General features: G+C 46.9%; 1 protein-coding gene across 2 annotated transcripts in view; it reads right to left on the reverse strand.

The window, feature by feature from the left end:
- The window catches only part of RMDN2 (regulator of microtubule dynamics 2), a 702,094-nt gene that overhangs the window by 184,671 nt on the left and 496,140 nt on the right, over window positions 1-21,283 (reverse strand). For both annotated transcript variants that reach the window (XM_078648597.1, XM_078648595.1), the window contains exon 7: window positions 13,116-13,193. In XM_078648597.1, coding sequence (XP_078504723.1) covers window positions 13,116-13,193 — 78 coding nt within the window. The remainder of the gene's footprint in view (window positions 1-13,115; window positions 13,194-21,283) is intronic.

The raw sequence follows: 21,283 nt of genomic DNA on the forward strand, positions 1-21,283 counted from the left end.
GAGGACCTGTTTTGCCACTTTATAAGTTTGGGCCACAGGTAAATACAATTCATAATTTGGCTGTACATACTGGAGTAAATACAGTATGCTGGAGTTCTTCAGATTTGACAGTAAAATCACTGATTCACATGTCAATGGTTCGAATGAAGGCCAATAATGCTGCTACTGTGAATATTGTCCCTAATCAGACACAATGTGACATGACGCAAAGAATGGTGCAGAGGTTTCCCCCTTTTTATTTTCCTAGACCAAATGGGCCTCCTGAAATGAGTTACCATGCCTCTGACATGACTGTGCCAATAGGTGTTTCAGTTCCAGATTCAATTGTACTAATTTTACAACCTGGATGAATGCAAATTTTACTACTGGAAGTTTCAATTTGAAAAGTACAGGAGAGCAACTTGATGAATGGATTAGAGAATACAGAACCCCAAATAATCAGAGTTCTGCAATGAGTCACAATTGTTTGCGAGTAGCAAAATATTGTTTGTACATGGCCATGTAGGTTTGTGCGTGCACAAACAGGTCACAAACCCGTTTGCACACGCAAAAACTGGTCGTACATCTGCACCAAGGCCCGTTTCGATGAAAGTGCCTAAGGGGGAGGAGGACTGCGTGCTTGGCGCAGTCTTAGATGTAGACCAGAGTGGCCCCTATGTGGCTGGAGAAGTGGATGGGAATCCTATCTCACTAGTTGTCGACACTGGGGCTACCCAGTTTATTGTAAGAACAGAAGATGTTTCAACCCTACCCCTCTCGGGAGAAAGTATCCAAGTAATCAGAGTTACAAATAGAAAGAACCAATGACTGATAACATAGGATTCTTTGAGAATCAACATTTATTTGAGGTGTGCAACACAAGTCCAATGAACCTGCTTGGAAGTGATTTACTTTGCAACACAAACTGTTTGATTTATTGCACACCCAGAGGAATGGAATTCCACACGAATGATGAGGATGTTGGTTTTAAACTTGGTCAATAAAAATCAGGTGTGGGGATGTATCCTCTCCTGACTTGTGAGGGTTTGCCTGAAGAATTGAGAGACACAGTTTTACCTGAAGTATGAGACTTTACAAGTAAAGACATCGAAATAATCAAAGGTGTCAACCCAGTCCGAATCACGATAAAACCAAATACATAATTCCCAAGAATCACACAATACAATTTATCTCCAGAAACCATTGCTGGAATTACGGCTGTGATTGACTCAATGACTGAGCAAGGGATTCTGGTGGAGATCATGGGAAGCCTGTGTACCTCTCCCATTATGGGCACGCAGAAGCCAAATGCAGGCATCGAATTATGCAGGATTTGCACAAGGTGAATGCCACTGTTGTTCCATGTTGTCCCATGGTACCGAATCCAGCTGTGATTTTATTTCAGATTCCATGTGAGCCTGAATGGTTTTCAGTTATTGACTTATACTAGGACATGTTCTTGATTCCATTGAATGAAGACAGACAATTTTTATTCGCTTTCAGTTTTGGCAGCCGTGTTTTGGAATGGTGCCGAGTCTCACAGGGGTATACGAAAAGTCCTTAAATGTTTAATCAGATACTTGAAAAGAATCTTGAACCTCTGAAAATGCTAAATCATTCAGTGTTGTGTTCAGTGCTAGTACTACTACTGGTGGCGCCAACTATGAGAGAAGCTTGCAGAGTCGATATTACTGCCTTGCTAAATTATCTAGTAGAGAATGAACATATAGTTTCCCCGACTAAGATACAATTTTGCAAAACTGAAATCCAGTACTTAGGACATCACATTGAAAAAGGAGCGAGGAAAGTGAAGCAGAAAGAATCTCAGCAATCTTTAACGTGAATCTTCCAGTTACCCAAAAGGAACTCTGCATGTTCTTAGGAATGGTGGGCTACTGCAGACAGTGGATTACAAGCCCCTACAGAGGCTGTTACACAAAGATGTGTGAAATCCAGTACTCTAGGATAACAATTGCATGAGTGCCTTCACAGAGCTACGAGAATGCCTTTGCAGGGCACCAGCTTTGGGAATGCTGGATTACAATAAGTGCTTTGTGTTGTTCTGCAGTGAGAGAGAAAGTTGCGTTCTTTCAGTGTTGACACAAATGCATGCAAGTAACCGTAGGCCTATTGCCTACTTCTCAGTGAACTTTGATCGCGTTGCGGCTGCTTTGCCTGGATGTCTGAAAACGGTTGCTTCTACATATGTGAGTCTTGAGCAGTGTGAAAGTATAATGGGATATCCACTGACAGTATTCGTGCCCCATTCAGTTGAGATAATATTGACTTGCACGCGAACACAGTATCTGACCATTACAAAGTACGACCAAGTCTTGTTGAGTGAAGAGAATGCAACACTGAAGAGATGCATGGTGTTGAACCCCGTTACATTGATGCCCTTGCCTTGAAATGAGAGTGTGGTGGATGAAGCTGAACATGATTGTTTGGATGTGACTGAGTTGTTTACCAAACACAGTCATGATATTTCTAATGAACCACTGGCTGAATCTGATCCTGTGTTTGTGGATGGTTTCGGTTTGAGAGACAATGAAGGAAATCTGAAAGCTTTGTATGAACTGCTGGAGGTGTTGTGGAAGCTTCATGGTTGCAAGGAGTGTTTTCTGCGCAAGATGCAGAGCTTATAGCTTTGACAAGAGCGTGCACCATTTCAGAACAGCTATGAGCTACAACTTACATTAATAGTCAGTATGGCTTTGGAGTCGTACTTGAATTTGGGCAATTGTAGGCACAGCGTGTGTTTATGACATCCCATTAGAAATGGAAAATGCGTGAGGAACCTTTTGCAGTCCCTACAATTGTCTGCCCAAATTGCTATTGTGAAATGTGTTGCTAACCAACAAGGTACCGACTGTGTTACAGTCAGTAACTATTATGCGAATAAGATGGCGAGATATTATGCCGTGAATGCGCACACCTTTAACAAGGAGGTTTGAAAAACACATCCAATATCACAGATTGTACTTTGATTTTGCCAGCCTTAGATACATGGGAGGTTAGGAAGCTACAGAATGAGGTGAAGGAAGCAGAACGGCAGGGTTGGGTGTGAGCAGGCTGTGCCAAGAGGGACGATGATGTATGGATTTACGTTGAAGGAGGAACTGTGTTGCCTGACAGCTTATTTTCACTAATTGCAAGGCACTACAATGGTTCTGCACATGTTGGGAGAGATGCATTGATGTGTCTGTTCCAACAGGTGTGGTACAATTCCAGATTTAGAGCAGCTGCAGAGACACTATGTCATCGGTGCGTAATAGGTCGGCAACAAAACCCAAGAAAAAGAGCACAGGTTGTCATGAGTCGCACTTGTATATCTGCAGGTCCTTTCAGCCGGATGCACAAGAACTTCATATAGATGCCCCTCTACAATGGTTTGAGGTCTGTTTTGGTCATTGTATGCGTTTTCTCAAAATGGGTTGAAGCTTATCCTACTCGTAGGAATGATAGTCTCACTGTGCCGACATTGTTATTAAGGGAGCTGAGTCCAAGATTCGGAATTCCGCCTTCTCTGGAGTCAGACTGCGGAACTCATTTTAACAATAGAGTAAAAGAAATGTTGTGGGCAGTACTACAGGCTGAGCAGAAGCTTCAATGCAGTTACCAACCGGAGGCTTCCGGGTTGGTGGAACATTGAAATCCAGACTGGAGAAAATGTGCACTTCTACAACTCTGAAGCGGCCAGATGCATGGTCTTTGTGTTGATGAGTTTGAGAAGTACTCCAGATATGAGGGCAGGATTGCCACTTCACAAAGTGGTCATGAGACGCGTGATGAAACTGCCAGCTATTCCCGCGAATGCATTAAACAACTACAATGAGGAATTATTTTCTGAGTTCCCAAATAGCGTCAAAGCGCTTTTAAATAATTTGCTATCTTTAAGTTTTTTTTATCCAGATTTCACTTGATTATATGTTTCACTTAAGGGAGAGGATGTGGTGTTATGACCAGAGCTGTAGACTTTGCAACTGGAGAACCAGGTATGAGGTTTGGCGTCAGCTCGACATCCTGTGATTCTGGGTAAATTACTTCATCTAACCATGCCTAAAACCAAAAATGAATGTGTCCCTGTGTAACATAACTGATTCTCAAATAAAGCACTCCTATATCGCCGGGTGAAGTCTGCGCTATACAAAATTGCAAAGAAAACAAAATAATTAAGTATTTTAGCTATACTTAGGTTACATTTGGGTGATATTTGTGCTATATTTGGACTCTTTTTTCTCTGGTGGCCATCTTGGGAGACTTATTTGTTATGAAACTCCCTAATTTCATCATTTACTTCAGTGTCCTCAGTAGAAAATGCATTCAGTTTTCTACTTAGATTTCATCAAGATGGCGTTCATATGTGCCACACTTTTGGCATAAATTCAGAATATTCACACTCTAGTTGCTCTTTAGAACACTGTACTAAAGCTGCTGATCCCCAGGGAGTTAACTGGTATTCTGTTGCCAGTGTTCAACGTGCATGTTTCAGTCTGCATGTCAGAATGTTTTAATGAAATAAAAGAGGAAGATATTTTAAAACTAACTTGAAATGTGTCCACATTTTTCTTTCTGCAACACTAACTATTATTTATATGACAAACTGATCCTCTTCATTTTGTTCCTTTCTAAATTAAATGTTTCCAGTTTTATCAGTTTAATTCAATCAACATGGTTTCAGGTGTGTCGTACTTTTGTCATAAGTGATAATGTTAGGGCTCTAGCTCTTCTTTAAAACCAGTGTTTGATCTGTAAAAAATTAAGTGCCAGGGCCCTTCTCAGGAGACCACTGCAGCCTGCACCACCCAATGCCCATGCCAGCACCGCCAATGACAGTGCTAACATAACACCTAACCATCGCACTCCTACAAACGTGACAATTCAGACTATTTCAGGCCACAAAAAGCTATAAAAATGGCATGAGAGGCTGTTATCATTCATTTTAGATGTGAATTGACTTAATAAACAAGGGCGCTGTGCTCCTTTCTAGATTAAAGAGACAGCGCCACCATGTAGGGGATGGCACTAGTGCCAGTACTGACAATATTTTTGGGGAAAATCTGTTTATTATCATAGTGATTAGAGCTACAGTACAGAAATGTTATCATATAACGAAACCATAAATAGGTGTGCTCCATTGGACATGAGAATAGCAGGTATAGTGTGCATTTTAACTTTTGTTGTATTTCTGAGTAGGTAAACAAATCCCTTAAGAACTGAAGAACTCCCTCCCTCCACCCGCGAAGGCCCCACCCTAGACACTCTTACACCACGTGTAAATACACCATTTGGTACTTGGCTGTATCCACAAAACAGTTCTTACCAAAAATTTAATTCTATACAAACAGTCAGTGACATAAGCAATAATATCACGGGAATCCCATAGCATAGTCTAGTGCACCATGTCTGTTCACGGTACATGTGAGCCCACTGAAGGCAGGACACAGTTCAGTCTATGGGTAACGAAACAGTAGACCCATCATAACCCTCTGTCTCGAACCTCCCCAGCAAGGCAAACCAATCCAGCGAAATCGGCGTTTTCCTGAGGCCCCTGTGTTCTTCGCGCTGCAGCGCTGCACCCTCTGCTTTGCCCCAACGTATCACTTCCGTTTTCCACAATTCGGGATAAGGTGGCTTGGGTGATTTCCATCTCATGGTGATTGCACGTTTCGCAAGTAACATGGCCATATCAGTGAAACGTGTTGTTACACTCCTTGTACGCGCAGCTGTTCCCAGCCCTAGGAGCGCATATTCTAAGGTGAGCGTCTGTACCGTGGCACCTGCTCCGGTGAGCGACTCATTAATAGTGGTCCAGTAATAGCCCAGTTTGGGGCAGTCCCACAACATGTGTACCAGTGATGCATCGCCTGTAGCGCATCGGGGGCATGTGTCGACTGCGTTAGGGAACATGGCGTGCAGACGGTGTGGCGTTAAATACGCTCTATGCAGGACCATTAGCTGGATGAACTTAAACTTGGGGCTCCTAGCTACTTTTTTGGGAAATTGGAGGATACGCTCCCATTCCTTGTCCCTAAGTGGCCTCCCTATATCTCCCTCCCACTTGGCCTTGAGAGGCGATAGCGAGACCGCCCTTCCTGTTCTGATACTCGCAGTGAGCCATTTAGTTAGATGACTTCCCGTTCCCATGAGGTACTGCATTGTCAAAAAGGGGTTCGTGGGTGGTTCCACTCCCTCATGCGCCCACCTTCTCGTTACGTAGTGACGGAGGCCAGCATGAAGGAGGAACGATCCCCCGGGGACACCATGTGTGGTCCTGAAGTCTTCAAAGGACAACATTTGTCCTTCAGCAAAGAGGTCACCTACGTGCGCCACAACAGCGTTGTGCCAGGACACAAGTTTGTTAGTTGTGAGCAGTCCTGACTCCAGTGGGATACCCAGTAGTGGAATTGTGGGGGCATATGATGTTGTCAGGCCGTGTATTTTATCGCTCTCCGCCAGCATTGTACTGCAAGTCGGAGAAGTGGTGAGGTGTCCCTCGGTATTTCCGAGTGGGGTAATAGTAAGACATGGATTTTCCCTTTGGAGCGGTCGTCTTCTGCCATGTTAATCTCGTGCAGGTTCCGACCCGCTAGCCAGTAGGCCAGCCATTGCAGTTGACATGCGTAGTTGTAGGCCCTGAAGTCTGGTACTCCTATACCTCCGGTTCTAGAGGTGAGCTGCAACTTAGCCAGGCCTATGCGCCTCCGCCCTGGTCCCCATATGAGTTCTGTGAGGAGTGTGTCTAGTGCCTTGAACGTCGTGGCAGGGATCAGGAATGGCAAATTCGTGAAATAGTAAATGAGGCGGGGAAGCATTACCATCTTGGAGATGGCTACTCTGCCGGCCACCGATAGGGGCAGCGACAACCAGAATTGTACATGTGATTTGAGTGCTCTCATAGCTCTTCCGAGGTTGCCGTCTATCATTTCCTCTGCATCCCTGTAGATTTGTATCCCGAGGTAGCGGAAGGTGGTGTCCGCCATTTGAAAGGTGTGTGGCGTGAAGGGCAGTGGTGCAGACGAGCCAGTGGCAGCAAAGTGGAACCCGTATGATTTGGGTTCGCTTATGGTGAGGCCCGATAATGACCTCAATTCCTCAAATATTTTAGGTATAGGATCCAGGTCGCCCCGCAGATCATGTAGGTATAGGATAATATCGTCAGCATAAGCGGACACTATATGAGTCATCCCACCTTTCCGAATGCCACAGTGGGGGGCCACTGTCCGGAGCTTACAGAGCAGCGGTTCAAGCGCCAGGATGAATAGGAGCGGGGAGAGTGGGCAACCCTGCCTGGTACTTCTCGCTATGGCTAGGGGTCCTGAGATGTATCTGGATGTGCGCACCCGGGCCGTGGGGCGGGTGTACAGTAGTTCGACCCACGCAATATATTCGGGGGGTATCCCGAATTTCGCGAGCGTAGCAAACATGAAATTCCATCTGAGGGAATCGAAAGCCTGCTTCAGGTCCAACGAGATGCAGCCCTCAGAGCCCACGTCTGCCGGGTCTCGCAGCATCAGTTGGGCTAGTCTTCTAAGGTTCATGGCTGTGCTTCTACCCGGTACAAACCCGCATTGGTCAGGGTGGATCAGCTGCGGGATGTACTGTGCCAATCTCGTTGCTAGGACCTTGCTCAGTATCTTATAGTCAGTGTTAAGGAGAGATAAGGGTCTGTAGTTAGCTAGGTGCATCCCATCTTTACCCGGTTTTAAGAGGGAGGTTATTAAAGCCTGGAGGGAGGACTGTGGCAAGGAGTCAGTCCGCAGCGCCTCTAGATAAATGGTTTGTAAGCGCAGGGCTAGTAGGTCTAGAAATGTGGCATAGATCTCGGCTGGCAGGCCGTCCGTCCCAGGGGTCTTATTCCTCGGGAGTGCGCGTATTGCCTGTCTAATCTCCGCAACAGTAATATTATGTTTCAAGTCGTCGCTTTGTCTGGCAGTGAGTTGGGGTAGCTCTAAATCCCTCATAAATTCCTCAAGTGCTGTCTGCGAGAGGCGTTGGTGTGGGCCATAGAGTGTGGCGTAGTAGTCCTTGAATGCAGTGTTGATTCCTACTTGAGTCGAGGCCAGTATGCCTTCCTGATCTAGTATTTCCAAGATTGGGTGGTGCGCCGGAGAGTCTCGTATAATACGGGCCAGCAGAGGGCCCGATCTATCCGCCTGCGTGTGCTGTCTATTAGTGTATTCCCTATAATCTAATAATCTCAAGTCTTCTAGCAGTTCAGCGTGCTTAATATGTGCGTCTTGCAGCGGTGTGAAGTGTAAGTTCGTGCCCGCAGCTTCACTCTCTAGCATCGCCAATCTACCCTCCACTTCTTTCAGATTATCGATCACCTCCCTTCTTCTGCCCACTCGGGTGGCCATCGCTTCCCCTCTGATGAAGACTTTGAAAGCGTCCCATTCTATCTGTCGGGAGGTGGCAGTGCCAGTATTCGTGTCGAAGTAACTCTCAATGGTGTCTGCCATGGACAACCTGAAGACCGTGTCTTCTAGTAGTTCCGTGGGCAATCTCCAAGTCGGTTTTGGGGCCAGCAGCCGGCCCCATTGCCAAGTCAACTCGACAGGGTTGTGATCCGAGAGGGTCTTTCCCATGTGCTGGGCCTGAACAACCGATCCTAGTAGGGAACGGGAGCAAAATATACGGTCTATTCTGGTGTGCAGTTGATGTGGTGGGGAGAAAAAAGTATATTCCCTGTCCAGTAGATGTGTACTGCGCCATGCATCTGCTAGGTCCCATCCCTCTGCCCATTGCGCTAGCGCATCCGCCTGCCTCCTGCTTTCCGTGGCGTGCAATGGCGGGTGTGACCTGTCCAGTGCAACATCTAATACAGCATTGAAATCCCCTCCAACCACCCATTGATGATCTGCCCAATCCGCAATGACTCCATTGACATTTACCAAAAAATCCGATTGGCCCGAATTTGGCGAATACACACATCCTATAACACAGCAGCAGCCCCATCCAGTAAACCCCTCACAAACACATATCTACCCTCCTTGTCAATTCTCTGCTCTATTGGCTTGAAGGGAACAGAATTACGAAGCCAAATAGCGGCCCCCCTAGAGAATGCGGAGTAGGACGTAGCGAAAAGTTGTCCCTTCCATTTCTTCCGTAGTTTCAAGTTCTCAGCACAGTTCAAGTGTGTCTCTTGGAGGCAGGCTATCATGACTCCCCTACGGTTGAGTTGAGCTAGTATCCTGTGTCTCTTGTGAATCGAGCCCATGCCCCGTACATTCCAGGTGCACAAGTTGTACACATTAAGTGGCCCCATAACTGTTCGTGTAACGCGGTAATGCTGAGCTCGTGGGTATACACGCCAAGTACATCTTACTACAGGAGAGGAGTGCCATGCAAACAGTTAACCCCTGAACATTAAGGTCCCCAGGCCAACGGGCTCGGGGTCCGAACCAAGATGCCCAACATGGGCATAAGTCAAACAGTTCCATGTGCATGTGATGGGGGGTGCAGACCACTTGTGCCTGACTTGTACTGGCCTGCGGTGGCATAGCAGCCCTTAGTAAACCAAACCCTTAGGCAACCCACCTGTGTGCAGAGAGTGATACGGTTCATACATTACCACCCGGATATTATTCAAGGCGCTGGTGTTAAAATTCCTCTGCCATCTGCGCCGTGATCTTGGGGAAGAGTTGTAGGCTGTCCGCCGATCCTGACACCTCGGTGTGTGTGTCAGAGTTGCTAGCCAGGTCCCTGGCTGTGCCCGCGTCATGAGCGGCGAGCGCCTCCTCCGTCAATTGCACCACCGATGATTGGTCCTTCGAGCGGTTCTTTGCGGCTTGTCCCTTTGGCGATGACCTTGGCGAGGGGGCTCGTCCAGTGTTGGAATCGGTGTGTCTCCGGCCCGTCTGACTCCGATGTCCGTCGCTCCTGGTGCCCGTAAATGGGTCCTGCGAGGCCGGCGTCGTTAGCGTTACTTCCATCCACTCTTCCGCCTCCTCTGGCGAATCAAAGAAGTATGATTTGTTACCATGCAGGATCTTGAGGCGGGCGGGGAACAGAAGGGCATGATATACGGAGATATTCTTGTCCTCATAGCGAATCGGCGCTTTCTCTCGGGCCACGCGCAGCACAGTGTTGCGTCCTTATAGTGAAGGAGGCGCGCGATTAAAGGACGTGGAGGCGCTCCTGGTTGCGGCGGTCTGGACGGCATTCTGTGCGCCCGTTCCACGCTGTATAGGGCAGTAAGGTCTTCCGGGCCCACCATTTTCCTGAGCCAGTCCTCCACAAATTGAGTAGGATTCCTCCCCTCGCTGCGTTCCGGAATGCCTAAAATGCGGACGTTGTTGCGGCGGGCCCGCCCTTCTGCATCGTCAACCTTGTCCCACAGCAGCTTGAGTTGTTTCTCCACGCCTTCCAGCTTCGTTGAGTGTTCCGTAAAGATCATTCAGCGCAAGTTTTTGTTCTGAGACCCTCTCCGCAAGTTTGTTGTGATCCGCCCGGAGCAATGAGAGGCCCATCGCCATGCTATCCATACGCGATTCTAGTGCCTCCCGTGTAGCTCGTATTTCGTTTAGGATGAGGTCCAGTTTGGCGTCTTGTGTCCCTTTCCCCGTTGGCGGGATAATGTCCATGTTGGAGAAGGCTAGTGGGTCCTCCGAGCCGGTGGACTGCATGTCCGTCGACGCACCGTGGTCCTGGGCCTTGCCCCTGTGCTTCCCCATCGACCTAGTATGCAGGGTGACGTTGGGTTAAGCGTGCTCTCTGTTCTCAGTTTACACAGCTGTGCGACACACAGCGTTGCGGGTCAAGGGTGACTTCGCAGCTATCGACGCTACAGTGGAGAAGGTAGCGGTAGTGTTAGTCCCCGCGAGTTGAGTAGAGTCGATGGCTCTGTGGCAGCGGTAGCACTGCTGGCCGGTGTGGTGGCGCCCTTTGGAAGATCCTCCGTGTGGCTGCAGCGCAGGCCTCGGCGAGGTGGTGGGCATGGGCTACTGCGTCGCAGGAGGGGGTCCGTTAGAGGTAGGACCGCAGTGAAGCGTCGCGTACCTGCCCCAGTAGAAGTGGTCCTGCAGTCGGTGGCTTGCCACGTGGGCCTCTGCGCAGCAGGTCTTCTCAATGTGGCTCGGGGTCGCCACCGGCCAGGTGGTTGCAAGGGCCGCGCCGGCGCTGTGATGCGTCACCAGGGCCACAGCACCTTTGCTGCTTCAATGCGCTGTGGGTAGTGCAGACCTTCGCGCCGTCTTCTCAGAGATCTCGGGGGCCCGGGGAGGAGGTAAGATGGCGCCTGCAGCACCGCCGCGGCGCCGATTCGTGCCGTGCGGCCGCCGCGTATCCCAGGTAGTGGCTACAGTTTCCCGGGCGCCAGGGTCCTCTCCCCAGATCACCCAGTCTCCTGCTCCTCACCGGCTCGCAGGCGGGTGCGGACACCTCCGCGCCGTGCAGTCGGGCGCCGGGCCAATCCTGGTGTTTCTCCGGCTGCGGTCGGGACAAGCAGGTCAGGACGGACCGCCCTGGGCTCACCAGTGAGGGGGGGACAGTTCAGCACCGGCAGGAGCAGGCGTTAGACGATGGCCGTGGGCGCGCGGTCAAGCTCCGCGCCCTCGCTCACCTCCGGAGCCCCCTCCGCAGACCGCCAGTATCCAACGGCAACCAGACCTCCGGGCTAATTGAGGCCGCGGCTCTCCTCGAGGCAGCAGGCCTCAGCAATCGCCACAGTCCACGGGGGTGTTAGGCTGCGTCCGAAGGAGGCAGCTCGCCGTCACTGCTCTCCGCTCGCCTGTTGAGGCTCCGGGTGCAAGATTGAGGAGGGTTGCACTGCAGGCAGACAGGATAATCAGCTAGTTTCAAGGGCTATGGACGGAGTTCTTGCACTACACGTCCGCCATGATCGGCTCGTGGCCACGCCCCCCCCAGTACTGACAATATAAGAGCTGGTAAACACAAGGAGATGATGTACGGAGCGCTGAAACTTTTCAGACACTCACCTCCAGTCACAGATCTGTGTTCAATCCATCATCATTCTTAAACTCACTTTGCCACCTCAGTTGAGACTCAGCTACATGCAAATCAGTCTTGACCCTGTGACTCATGGGAACAGTCCAGCCCAAACTGCCAAGCCAAGTCTTCCGTGAACCGGAAACAAGCATCCTGGGACCAGTTTCTGGGTAACACCTTTCATCAGCCAGGCTAGCTTGAATCCAGTGGCAAAGTGAGCAAGGGACACACGTCTGGGCATACCCGGACAACTTAGGGCAAACAAAGCAAACACAAGGAGATGCTGGACGGAGCGCTGAAACTTTTCAGACACTCACCCCCAGTCTCAGATCTGGGTTGAATCTATTATCATTCTTTAGCTCACTTCGCCACCTCAGTTCAGACCCAGCTATATGCAAATTAGTCTTGACCCTGTGGCTCATGGAATATATATATATATATATATATATATATATATATATATATATATATATATATATATATATATATATATATATATATATATATATCCAACAAGGCTCATAGTTTGTTTCAAAACATGTACATGATATGTATTATCCAATACATTCACATTACTTTACTGTAACAATAAATCTAAGTCCAGGCAGGATGTTCTTGTGCAAAAACTGATAAAGTGGTACACAAAAAATAATTTGAAAAGAGAATGCGGTTGAAGGCCCTTGGGGTTGGGAGCAGGGCCTGTGATGTCATCAATGATGTCATTTAATATGTTATGAGTGATGTAATATGTGAGTTCATATGGAATGCATGGCAGGGGGGAAAGTTATAGTTAGCTCTGTAAATTATACCTTGTATATTTAATTTTTTTGGGGGGAATAACAGGCAACTTTGAAACAATTCCTATATATCACAGCATTTTGTGCAATCAAAGAACTAAAACGTAATATCATTTATATATATTCATTCCCATGTATAGTTATACCACACAGGTACAGATTTTCTAAGATTTCAAGGATATATTTTGTTTAAAACTGTATAATGTGATTTAATAAAAATAAAAAACAGTACATGGGAAATGTAAATGAAAATGCAACATCAGTGAGAGTATTGCAATATGATTAGAGGTGGATATTACCTATGAAATGGTAAAAAAAGAAAGTGTTTCAAGGTACATATTGTTATTTGGGGGATTCAACCGAATTATCTGGGTAAAAACATCAGCTTACCGCATAGCACCAGCGCCCAAGCAAGTAGTATAAAAATGGATCATGGGGCCTCAGCTCAATTGCTTTGTCTAAATGCTCCTGAAAAGCAAACACAATTTATCATTAAAAACAATGTTCAACAAGGGTTACCTTCACCCACTCCCCCACAAAACAATATAACATTTTCAACCTACTGTGGAGGAAAATTTCAATTCTATTAAGGACACAGAGGGGAGTATTCTGCTATACTTTTTCCACTTTATTCTCCAACAGCACTCATTTATAACGTATAATTACTAGACTACGTTTCCCATAAGTCCTCTGGATAAATAACAGTACATTTCCCTTTTCAAGACACTCTGTGAATTCCTGTGTTCTCTCTTTCTTTGTGTGACAACAGCTGAATACATATTTTCATCTTATTGTTTATTTTTTGTTTGCTTAAATAAGTATATTATTACCATCCTTACCTATATTTCCTTCCAAGTTTGAAAATAAATATCAACTCTCACTTAGCCGGTACAAATTACACACTGAAACATATTACATGTACACAACATGTGCTCCCCATGGTGCAGGCGATTAATCCATAGACTACTAAAAGCTATGATGTAAAAAGGGATGATATTCCATTAAGGATTACTTGCAAAATCAACCAGTTAGAATAGAATAGAAGGATTTTTGTAAAGCGCATGGCTACCCGAAAGCATCCCAGCGCTGTGTGTAACACTAGAGTAGGGCCTGCCTTCAATGGAAAGAGCCAGGTTTTAAGTTGAGTGGGGAAGGTAAGGTGGCTGGATGGTCTGCGCAGCTGTAACGGCTGGCTGTTCCACAATTTGGAGACATTGTATGAGAAACGCCGGCCTCCACTTCTGGCCTTCCTTATCCTTGGTACCACAGCCAGTTACATCTCATCCGAGCAAAGGTTTCTGCTGGCCTTGTATGGGCAAATCATTGATTTGATGGTGGGAGACCCATTTCCGCCTAGGGATTTGTGGACAACACACAGGGCCCTAAAATTAATTCGTTCCTGCTCCGGTAACCAATGTATTGTATTGCGACTTATATAGCGCACGTATCACCCGAAGGTATCAAGGCGCTTGCTTAGGGAACCCGTCCTGGGATTCCCCTGTGAGATACCCCGGCAGGGTATCCACAAGGTGAAAGCCAGGCATCCCGCCGCGAGGGGCCGTAGTGGAGATTAAGCGAGCTATTGCCCAGAGTCGCAGAGTGTGACCCCGTGAGTCGAGTAGGCACCGGAGCGAGAATTGTCGAGTCCGTGGAATTTTTGAGCCCGAGACCCGCCGAGGCGGGGAATCGAACCCTGGTCCACGGCCGATCTCAGATTCCGGGTCTGCCGCCTCTAACCACAAAGCAGGGGGTAGCATGGGTAGTGCCGGTTTTGCTGAACATCGGTTCTGGGTTCCCGAGAGCAGTCTTGCAGCTGAGTTCTGCACAATCTGCAGTCTTGAGATGACATGGTTAGGGGCGCCTAAATAAAGGGTGTTATCATAGTCTATTCTGGATAGGATGAGCGCCTGGACCAGCGTTTTTTTTGGCTTGGTCCGGTAAGAGCGGAAGAACTTTGCGGATCATCCTTAGCAAGCCAAGACAAAGACCAGTGGTTTTTCTAGCTTGGACTTTAAATGAGAGGTCTTGGTCCTACCAGATCCCCAGACTTTTTATCTCTGTTTTTGGGACGGAAGCCGATGCCATACAAGCTGGCCACATGGTATTGGCTTTAAAATGTAGCTGGTTGCCAAGCAGCATAGGCTCTGTTTTACCACCGTTGAGTTTTAAGTGGGATAGACTCATCCACTTAGTGATTTCCTCAAGACAGTCGCAGAGATCCGGGGGCGTATGGTCGGCCTGGGTCAAAGCCACCACCAACTGAGTGTCATTGGCATACATGACTATATGAATCCCAAAGGATGTGACAATCTCCGCCACTGGATGCATATAGACATTAAAAAGGGTTGCGCTCAGGGATGAGCACCGTGGGACTCCACACTTGAGGGGGACCGGTTTTAACAGGATGTCACCTGCAAACACCTGGAAGCACATGTCCTCCAAAAAGGATTGGAGCCATGATAACATATTGCCAGACACTCCTATATTCCTGAGATGGTGCACCAAGATATGATGATTCACAGTGTAAAGGCCGCGCTTAGGGCGAGGAGTATTATGGCGGGTGTAACTCCTAAATCGAGAATCTTCCGTGCTTCCACCACAACCGCCAATAAGGCGGTCGTGGTGCCTTGGCGCGGGCTGAAGCCCGTTTGTGAGGGGTGGAGCAGGTTCGTGGATTCCAGAAACATGGAGAGAGTATGGTTGACAATTTTCTCTTCAATTTTGCCCATTGGTGGGAGGAGCGAGATAGGACGACGATTGCCCAAATCTGCCGGGTCCAGGTTAAGCTTTTTCAGCAGAGCTTGTACCATAGCTCTCTTTCATTCAGGGGGCACAATCCCTAATGAGAGGGAAGAATTGATCACGCTGGTCATAATAGGGTCCACTGTAGATGCAGCCAACTTTAAGATGTTAGGAGGTGCAGGGTCTAATGGTGAGTCCGATTTGACCGTGCATAATATAGCTAAAAATTACTCCTGAGTCTGCGGTGTGAAGTTCTCCAGATGGTATATATTTCCATGCTGGTCCACGGTAGTCAGCTCAAGAGTGTCATCATCTCTTAGTGGGAGGTGTTTAAGAATATTATGAACTTTGGTGGCAAAGTATTCTGCAAGTTCGTTACAGCAGTCTCCCGAAGGGTTGGGTGCTGCTGGGGTGTCCGGTGCTTTGAGGAGTTTTTTTGCAATCAAAAAGGTCTCTTTGGAGGAATTGGGTGCTCCTGAAATCTTTTCCTCATAGTAAATGGCCTGGGCTCGTTTTATTTCAGTCTTGTATTTTCCAATAGCTACCCTACATTCCTGTTTCTTAGCTACAGAGACATCTTTCCTCCACATCCTCTCTAGACGTTTGCATTTTTGTTTTAGCATCCTCAGCTTTGGTGAGAACCATGCAGACTTGTTGTAGCCCCCTTTCTTCTGGATTAGAAGCAGTCTATCGTCATATGACACCCTATGAGAGACAGAGGACTTTAACTATATGTTTTTCATTTGGTACAGTAACACTCGTGGAAGAGTATATCATTTGGGCAACGATATTTGCAAGTATTTACATTAATTCGCATGGCACACCTACGTAGCGGTGCTTCCAGAGGTGCTAAAACAGATGCATACTGAAAATGGGCCTGCACGTGCTCTTGATTTAGGTATAAACTCAATGGGTTAATTTAAGGACAGTCAAGTCTCTTTGAAAGTTCTAATAATATTTCTCGAGAAGCTGCTGTTTCAGGAGTACACCAGTGGTTGGCAGCAATTTCCCTTAATGAGCGTGAAAGTGATCTTCCAAAAATTACATAAGCTCAGATCTCTGCAGGCCATTGTACCTAAGGGTCGCTGGCAATAAAAACATACTTCAAAGCAAATAATGGGAATGATTTAACGGTGAAGAAGACATCCTCCTCCATCTTCTCCAAGACTCGATAGGTATGACATATGTGTTTATGAAAAATGCTTGTCCTCAAGCAACCTCCAGGCAGAACTTGTCTCATTCCCGTCATTGTCCACTATCAGTGAATGCGGTATGGCACAGGGTCAGTCCTGATGGCAGCACTTTTCTATCTGTACAGGCCCTCTTGGCACTCCTGGTTGGCAGCAGCAAACTCAACTATCAGATGTAAGAGAATAATGCACACATTCATTTGAAATTACCACAGGGTAGTGGAAGCTGATATCATCTGAAGTGCAAACCTGCAGTAAAACTGGATGTGTCTCAGACCGCCAAAGATGGAGAACTTACTCCTAGATGCAGGCGATCTTACTCCTTGAGCCCTGATGTTGGTCCAGTTAAGCTGCTCCTTCACCACTCACACTAAAGGTCTGAATAAATGTGAATCATATTCAACAAAAGTGTCTCAATTGTGTAACAGGTTAAACTCCTTGATGTTTTGTGGAGTGTTCAGTGTTGGATTGGCCAGTCGGGCAGTTTGCCACTTCTAGATGGGCCAGGTTGGAAGGACCAGTGTGTGAGCCATTGTTTTTGGTCCAGTGGAATGTGATAGGAACAAAAACAAAAAACAAGTTACTTACCTGTACACTGTGGTTCTCCAGTATTGATACCTTTCATAGATTCACATGCTTGAATCTTTCCCGTCGTCATGGTGGGAGTCTCACGGTAATACAAAATATAGCAGAATTAGAAGAAAAAATTACTGCCCCCATTAAAATGGACCTCACATTTGTTAACCTATCCTCCTCTTTATGAGGTCCAATTGTCAGCCAATGAGATGCCAGCCCTTGAGACCACAATCCCCTGCAGAGCCACCATACCTCAGATTTCGAGCCCAAGTGTAGAGAAAGCTTCTCATCATGAGGTTAGAGTGGTTTGCCTTAAAACAGGGAGGTGGGTGGGCCGCATGTGAATCTATGAAAGATATCAATACTGGAGAACCACAGTGTACAGGTAAGTAATTGACCATGCCATGAATGATGTAATATGTGACATCATCAGCAGTGCATTGCGGGCGCGCAAGTTATAGTTAGCACAACTAACTAAAACGGAGGAATTTCTATGGTTTTGTACGAGTGAAATGTCCAGCTAACTATAACACTCATGAAACCTATGGTTTTTTCAGTGAATTTCAAAGGTTTTTTAAATGCTAATTCCTAACTATAAGGTCTCTGATACTTACGTTTTTTTTCAGTGAATTTCAAGGGTTTTTTAAATGCTAATTTCGAACTATAACATCTCTGAAACCTATGGTTTTTTCAGTGAATTTCAAAGGTTTTTTAAATGCTAATTTTTAAGTGCAATAGTAGTTATACCTATTTTTTTGTACTGAATTTCTACAGTTTTTTAACTATTTATCAATATTTTATTTATTAAACATTATATATTTTTCTGAAAATTGCAAAAAAAATATTAAAATAAATGTAAAATAAATATTTTAAATTGTTTTTTTTTGTATTTTAATATATTTATATATAATTTAATTTTTTAATTTTTTCTCCATAATTTTTGGGGGAGTTGTGCACCCAAAGCACACCTACTGCAGCGGGTCCGCGTATTCTAGCTGCCATTTTGGAAAAGTTGTGAAGGATTCGCATATGGTGAGCGACGAGTGCGTGGTTTTTTTCAGTTACGTCATACACGTACAATGTTACATGGTGCGCGTGACCTGTATGCGACTCCTGCTCCTGCGCACTCGCGACACATGCGTATTACGGTATGCGGCGCTTGAGCGGTGGCGGGCCCCACTTGATGTCATATACGTGTTTGGGCACACTGGGTGCGCGACTCCCATGAAATTTATTATGTTCTAAAATGATATGTACGTGTCTTTAATGTACATATTAGGTACTAGCTGCGTTTGAATGGGTCGTATTTTCAGGGAGAGGAAAAGCCACGCAGGGTGGCTTTTCCTCTCCTTGTAAATATGGAGGAGGCCCCAGCGCCATCACTTTGTTACAAAAAGTGACGTATTGGTGGCGCAGGGGGCTTGTAAATCTGCCCCATAAGTGCTTAGGTATTGGCAGAGTGATACAATAAGAACATAGTACTGTATGGCTGATTGACGAACTGCATGAGTCTGACAGGAGGTATCCTAGGCTGCATGAGTACTCCTTCAGTATTTAGTGGAGTGTACCAATATTATGTATCTGCTTAGAGGATTGTGCACAGAATATTGTACGTGTACTTGTGTTCGTGCCTAGGTCATTCTATAAGAACATCACTAGTAACTCGAATGACGACAGTGCTGCAAACAGAGGTCTCAGTTAATTTATAAGTGCTTAGGTATTGTCTCAATGCTTGAGTCATTCTGCAAGTGCATAGACAGTGACTGGGTTCCTAGAGTGCTAGTAGTTGATAGCAGGATAAGTTTATAGGCGCTTATGTTTCAGCAGGATAAGTTTATAGGCGCTTATGTTTCAGCAGAGTGATTAGATCAGGACATGCTTATGTCAGGATGATTGTAGGAGTGGACACAGACTCACAGTGTGATTCCAGACAAGCATGACTATTACCTGGACTTTTGCAGGACTGACTCAGTAGTCTGCAAGGGTTTAAGGGACCGCATACATTGTGCACATTTGACTGTAACACTGCTTGTCTCAATGCCTGATTCATTCTGCAAGTGCATAGACAGTGAATAAGTTCCTAGAGTGCCAGTAGTTGACAGCAGGATAAGTTTGTAAGGACTTCTGTTTCAGCAGAGTGATTAGAAAAGGACAATCTTTTGTCAGGATGATTGTAGGAGCGGACACGGACTCACACTGTGATTCCAGACAAGCATGACTATTACCTGGACTATTGCAGGTCTGACTCAGTAGTCTGCAAGGGGTTAAGGGACCGTATTTATGGTGCACATTTGACTGTACCACTGCTTGTCTCAATGCCTGAGTCATTCTGCAAGTGCATAGACCGTGACTGGGTTCCTATAGTACTAGTAGTTGACAGCAGGATATGTTTATAAGCACTTTTGTTTCAGGAGAGTGATTAGATAAGGATATGCTTCTGTCAGGATGATTGTAGGAGGGGAAAGAGCCGCTTTAGAGCCATAGAACAGGTCAATAGAGCTGCGCAAGAACTAGAGACCCAGGTCAGCAGAGCTGCTCTAGAGCCAGAGAAACAGGTCAGCAGAGATTCTCTAGAGCCAGAGAACCAGGTCAGCAGAGCTGATTTAGAGCCATAGAACCAGGTCAGCAGAGCTGCTCTAGAGGCAGAGAACCAGGTCAGAAGAGCTGCTTTAGAGGGAGAGAAGCAGGTCAGCAGAGCTGCTTTAGAGCCAGAGAACCAAGTCAGCAGAGCTGCTCTAGAGCCCTAGAACCAGGTCAGCAAAGCTGCTTTAGAGCCCTAGAACCAGGTCAGCAGAGTTGCTCTAGGGGCAGAGAACCAGGTCAGCAGAGCTGATTTAGAGGGAGAGAACCAGGTCAGCAGAGCTGCTTTAGAGACAGAGAACCAGGTCATCAGAGCTGCTCTAGAGCCAGAGAACCAGGTCAGCAGAGCTGCTTTAGAGCCATAGCACCAGGGCAGCAGAGCTGCTTTAGAGCCATAGCACCTCTGCTGCTTTAGAGCCAGAGAAACCAGGTCAGCAGAGCTGCTTTAGAGGGAGAGAATCAGGTCAGCAGAGCTGCTTTAGAGCCAGAGAACCAGGCCAGCAGAGCTGCTTTAGAGCCAGAGAACCAGGTCAGCAGAGCTGCTTTACAGCCGGAGAACCAGGTCAGCAGAGCTGCTTTAGAGCCAGAGAACCAAGTCAGCACAGCTGCTTTAGAGCCTTAGAACCAGGTCAGCATCGCTGCTTTAGAGCCAGAGAACCAGGTCAGCAGAGCTGCTCTACAGTCTAAGAACCAGGTAAGAAGAGCTGCTCTAGAGCCAGAGAACAAGGTCAGCAGAGCTGCTGTAGAGCCAGAGAAACCAGGTTAGTAGAGCTGCTTTAGAGGGAGAGAACCAAGTCAGCAGAGCTGCTCTAGAGCCAGAGAACCAGGTCAGCAGAGCTGCTTTAGAGGCAGAGAACCAGGTCAGCGGAGCTGATTTAGAGGGAGAGAACCAGGTCAGCAGAGCTGCTTTAGAGGGAGAGAACCAGGTCAACAGAGCTGCTTTAGAGCCATAGCACCAGGTCAACAGAGCTGCTTTAGAGCCAGAGAACTAGGTCAGCAGAGCTGCTGGAGTGCCAGAGAAACCTGGTCAGTAGTGCTACTTTAGAGCGAGAGAACCAGGTCAGCAGAGCTGCTTTAGAGCGAGAGAACCAGGTCAGCAGAGCTGCTTTAGAGGGAGAGAACCAGGTCAGCAGAGATGCTCTACAGCCTAAGAACTAGGTCAGCAGAGCTGCTCTAGAGCCAGAGAACCAGGTCAGCAGAGCTGCTGTAGAGCCAGACAAACCAGGTCAGCGGAGCTGCTTTAGAGGGAGAGAATCAGGTCAGCAGAGCTGCTTTAGAGCCAGAGAACCAGGCCAGCAGAGCTGCTTTAGAGCCAGAGAACTAGGTCAGCAGAGCTGCTGGAGTGCCAGAGAAACCTGGTCAGTAGAGCTACTTTAGAGCGAGAGAACCAGGTCAGCAGAGCTGCTTTAGAGCGAGAGAACCAGGTCAGCAGAGCTGCTTTAGAGGGAGAGAACCAGGTCAGCAGAGATG

The sequence above is a fragment of the Lissotriton helveticus genome, chromosome 6 (genome assembly GCF_964261635.1).
Source record: "Lissotriton helveticus chromosome 6, aLisHel1.1, whole genome shotgun sequence".
NCBI classification, from domain to species: domain Eukaryota; kingdom Metazoa; phylum Chordata; class Amphibia; order Caudata; family Salamandridae; genus Lissotriton; species Lissotriton helveticus.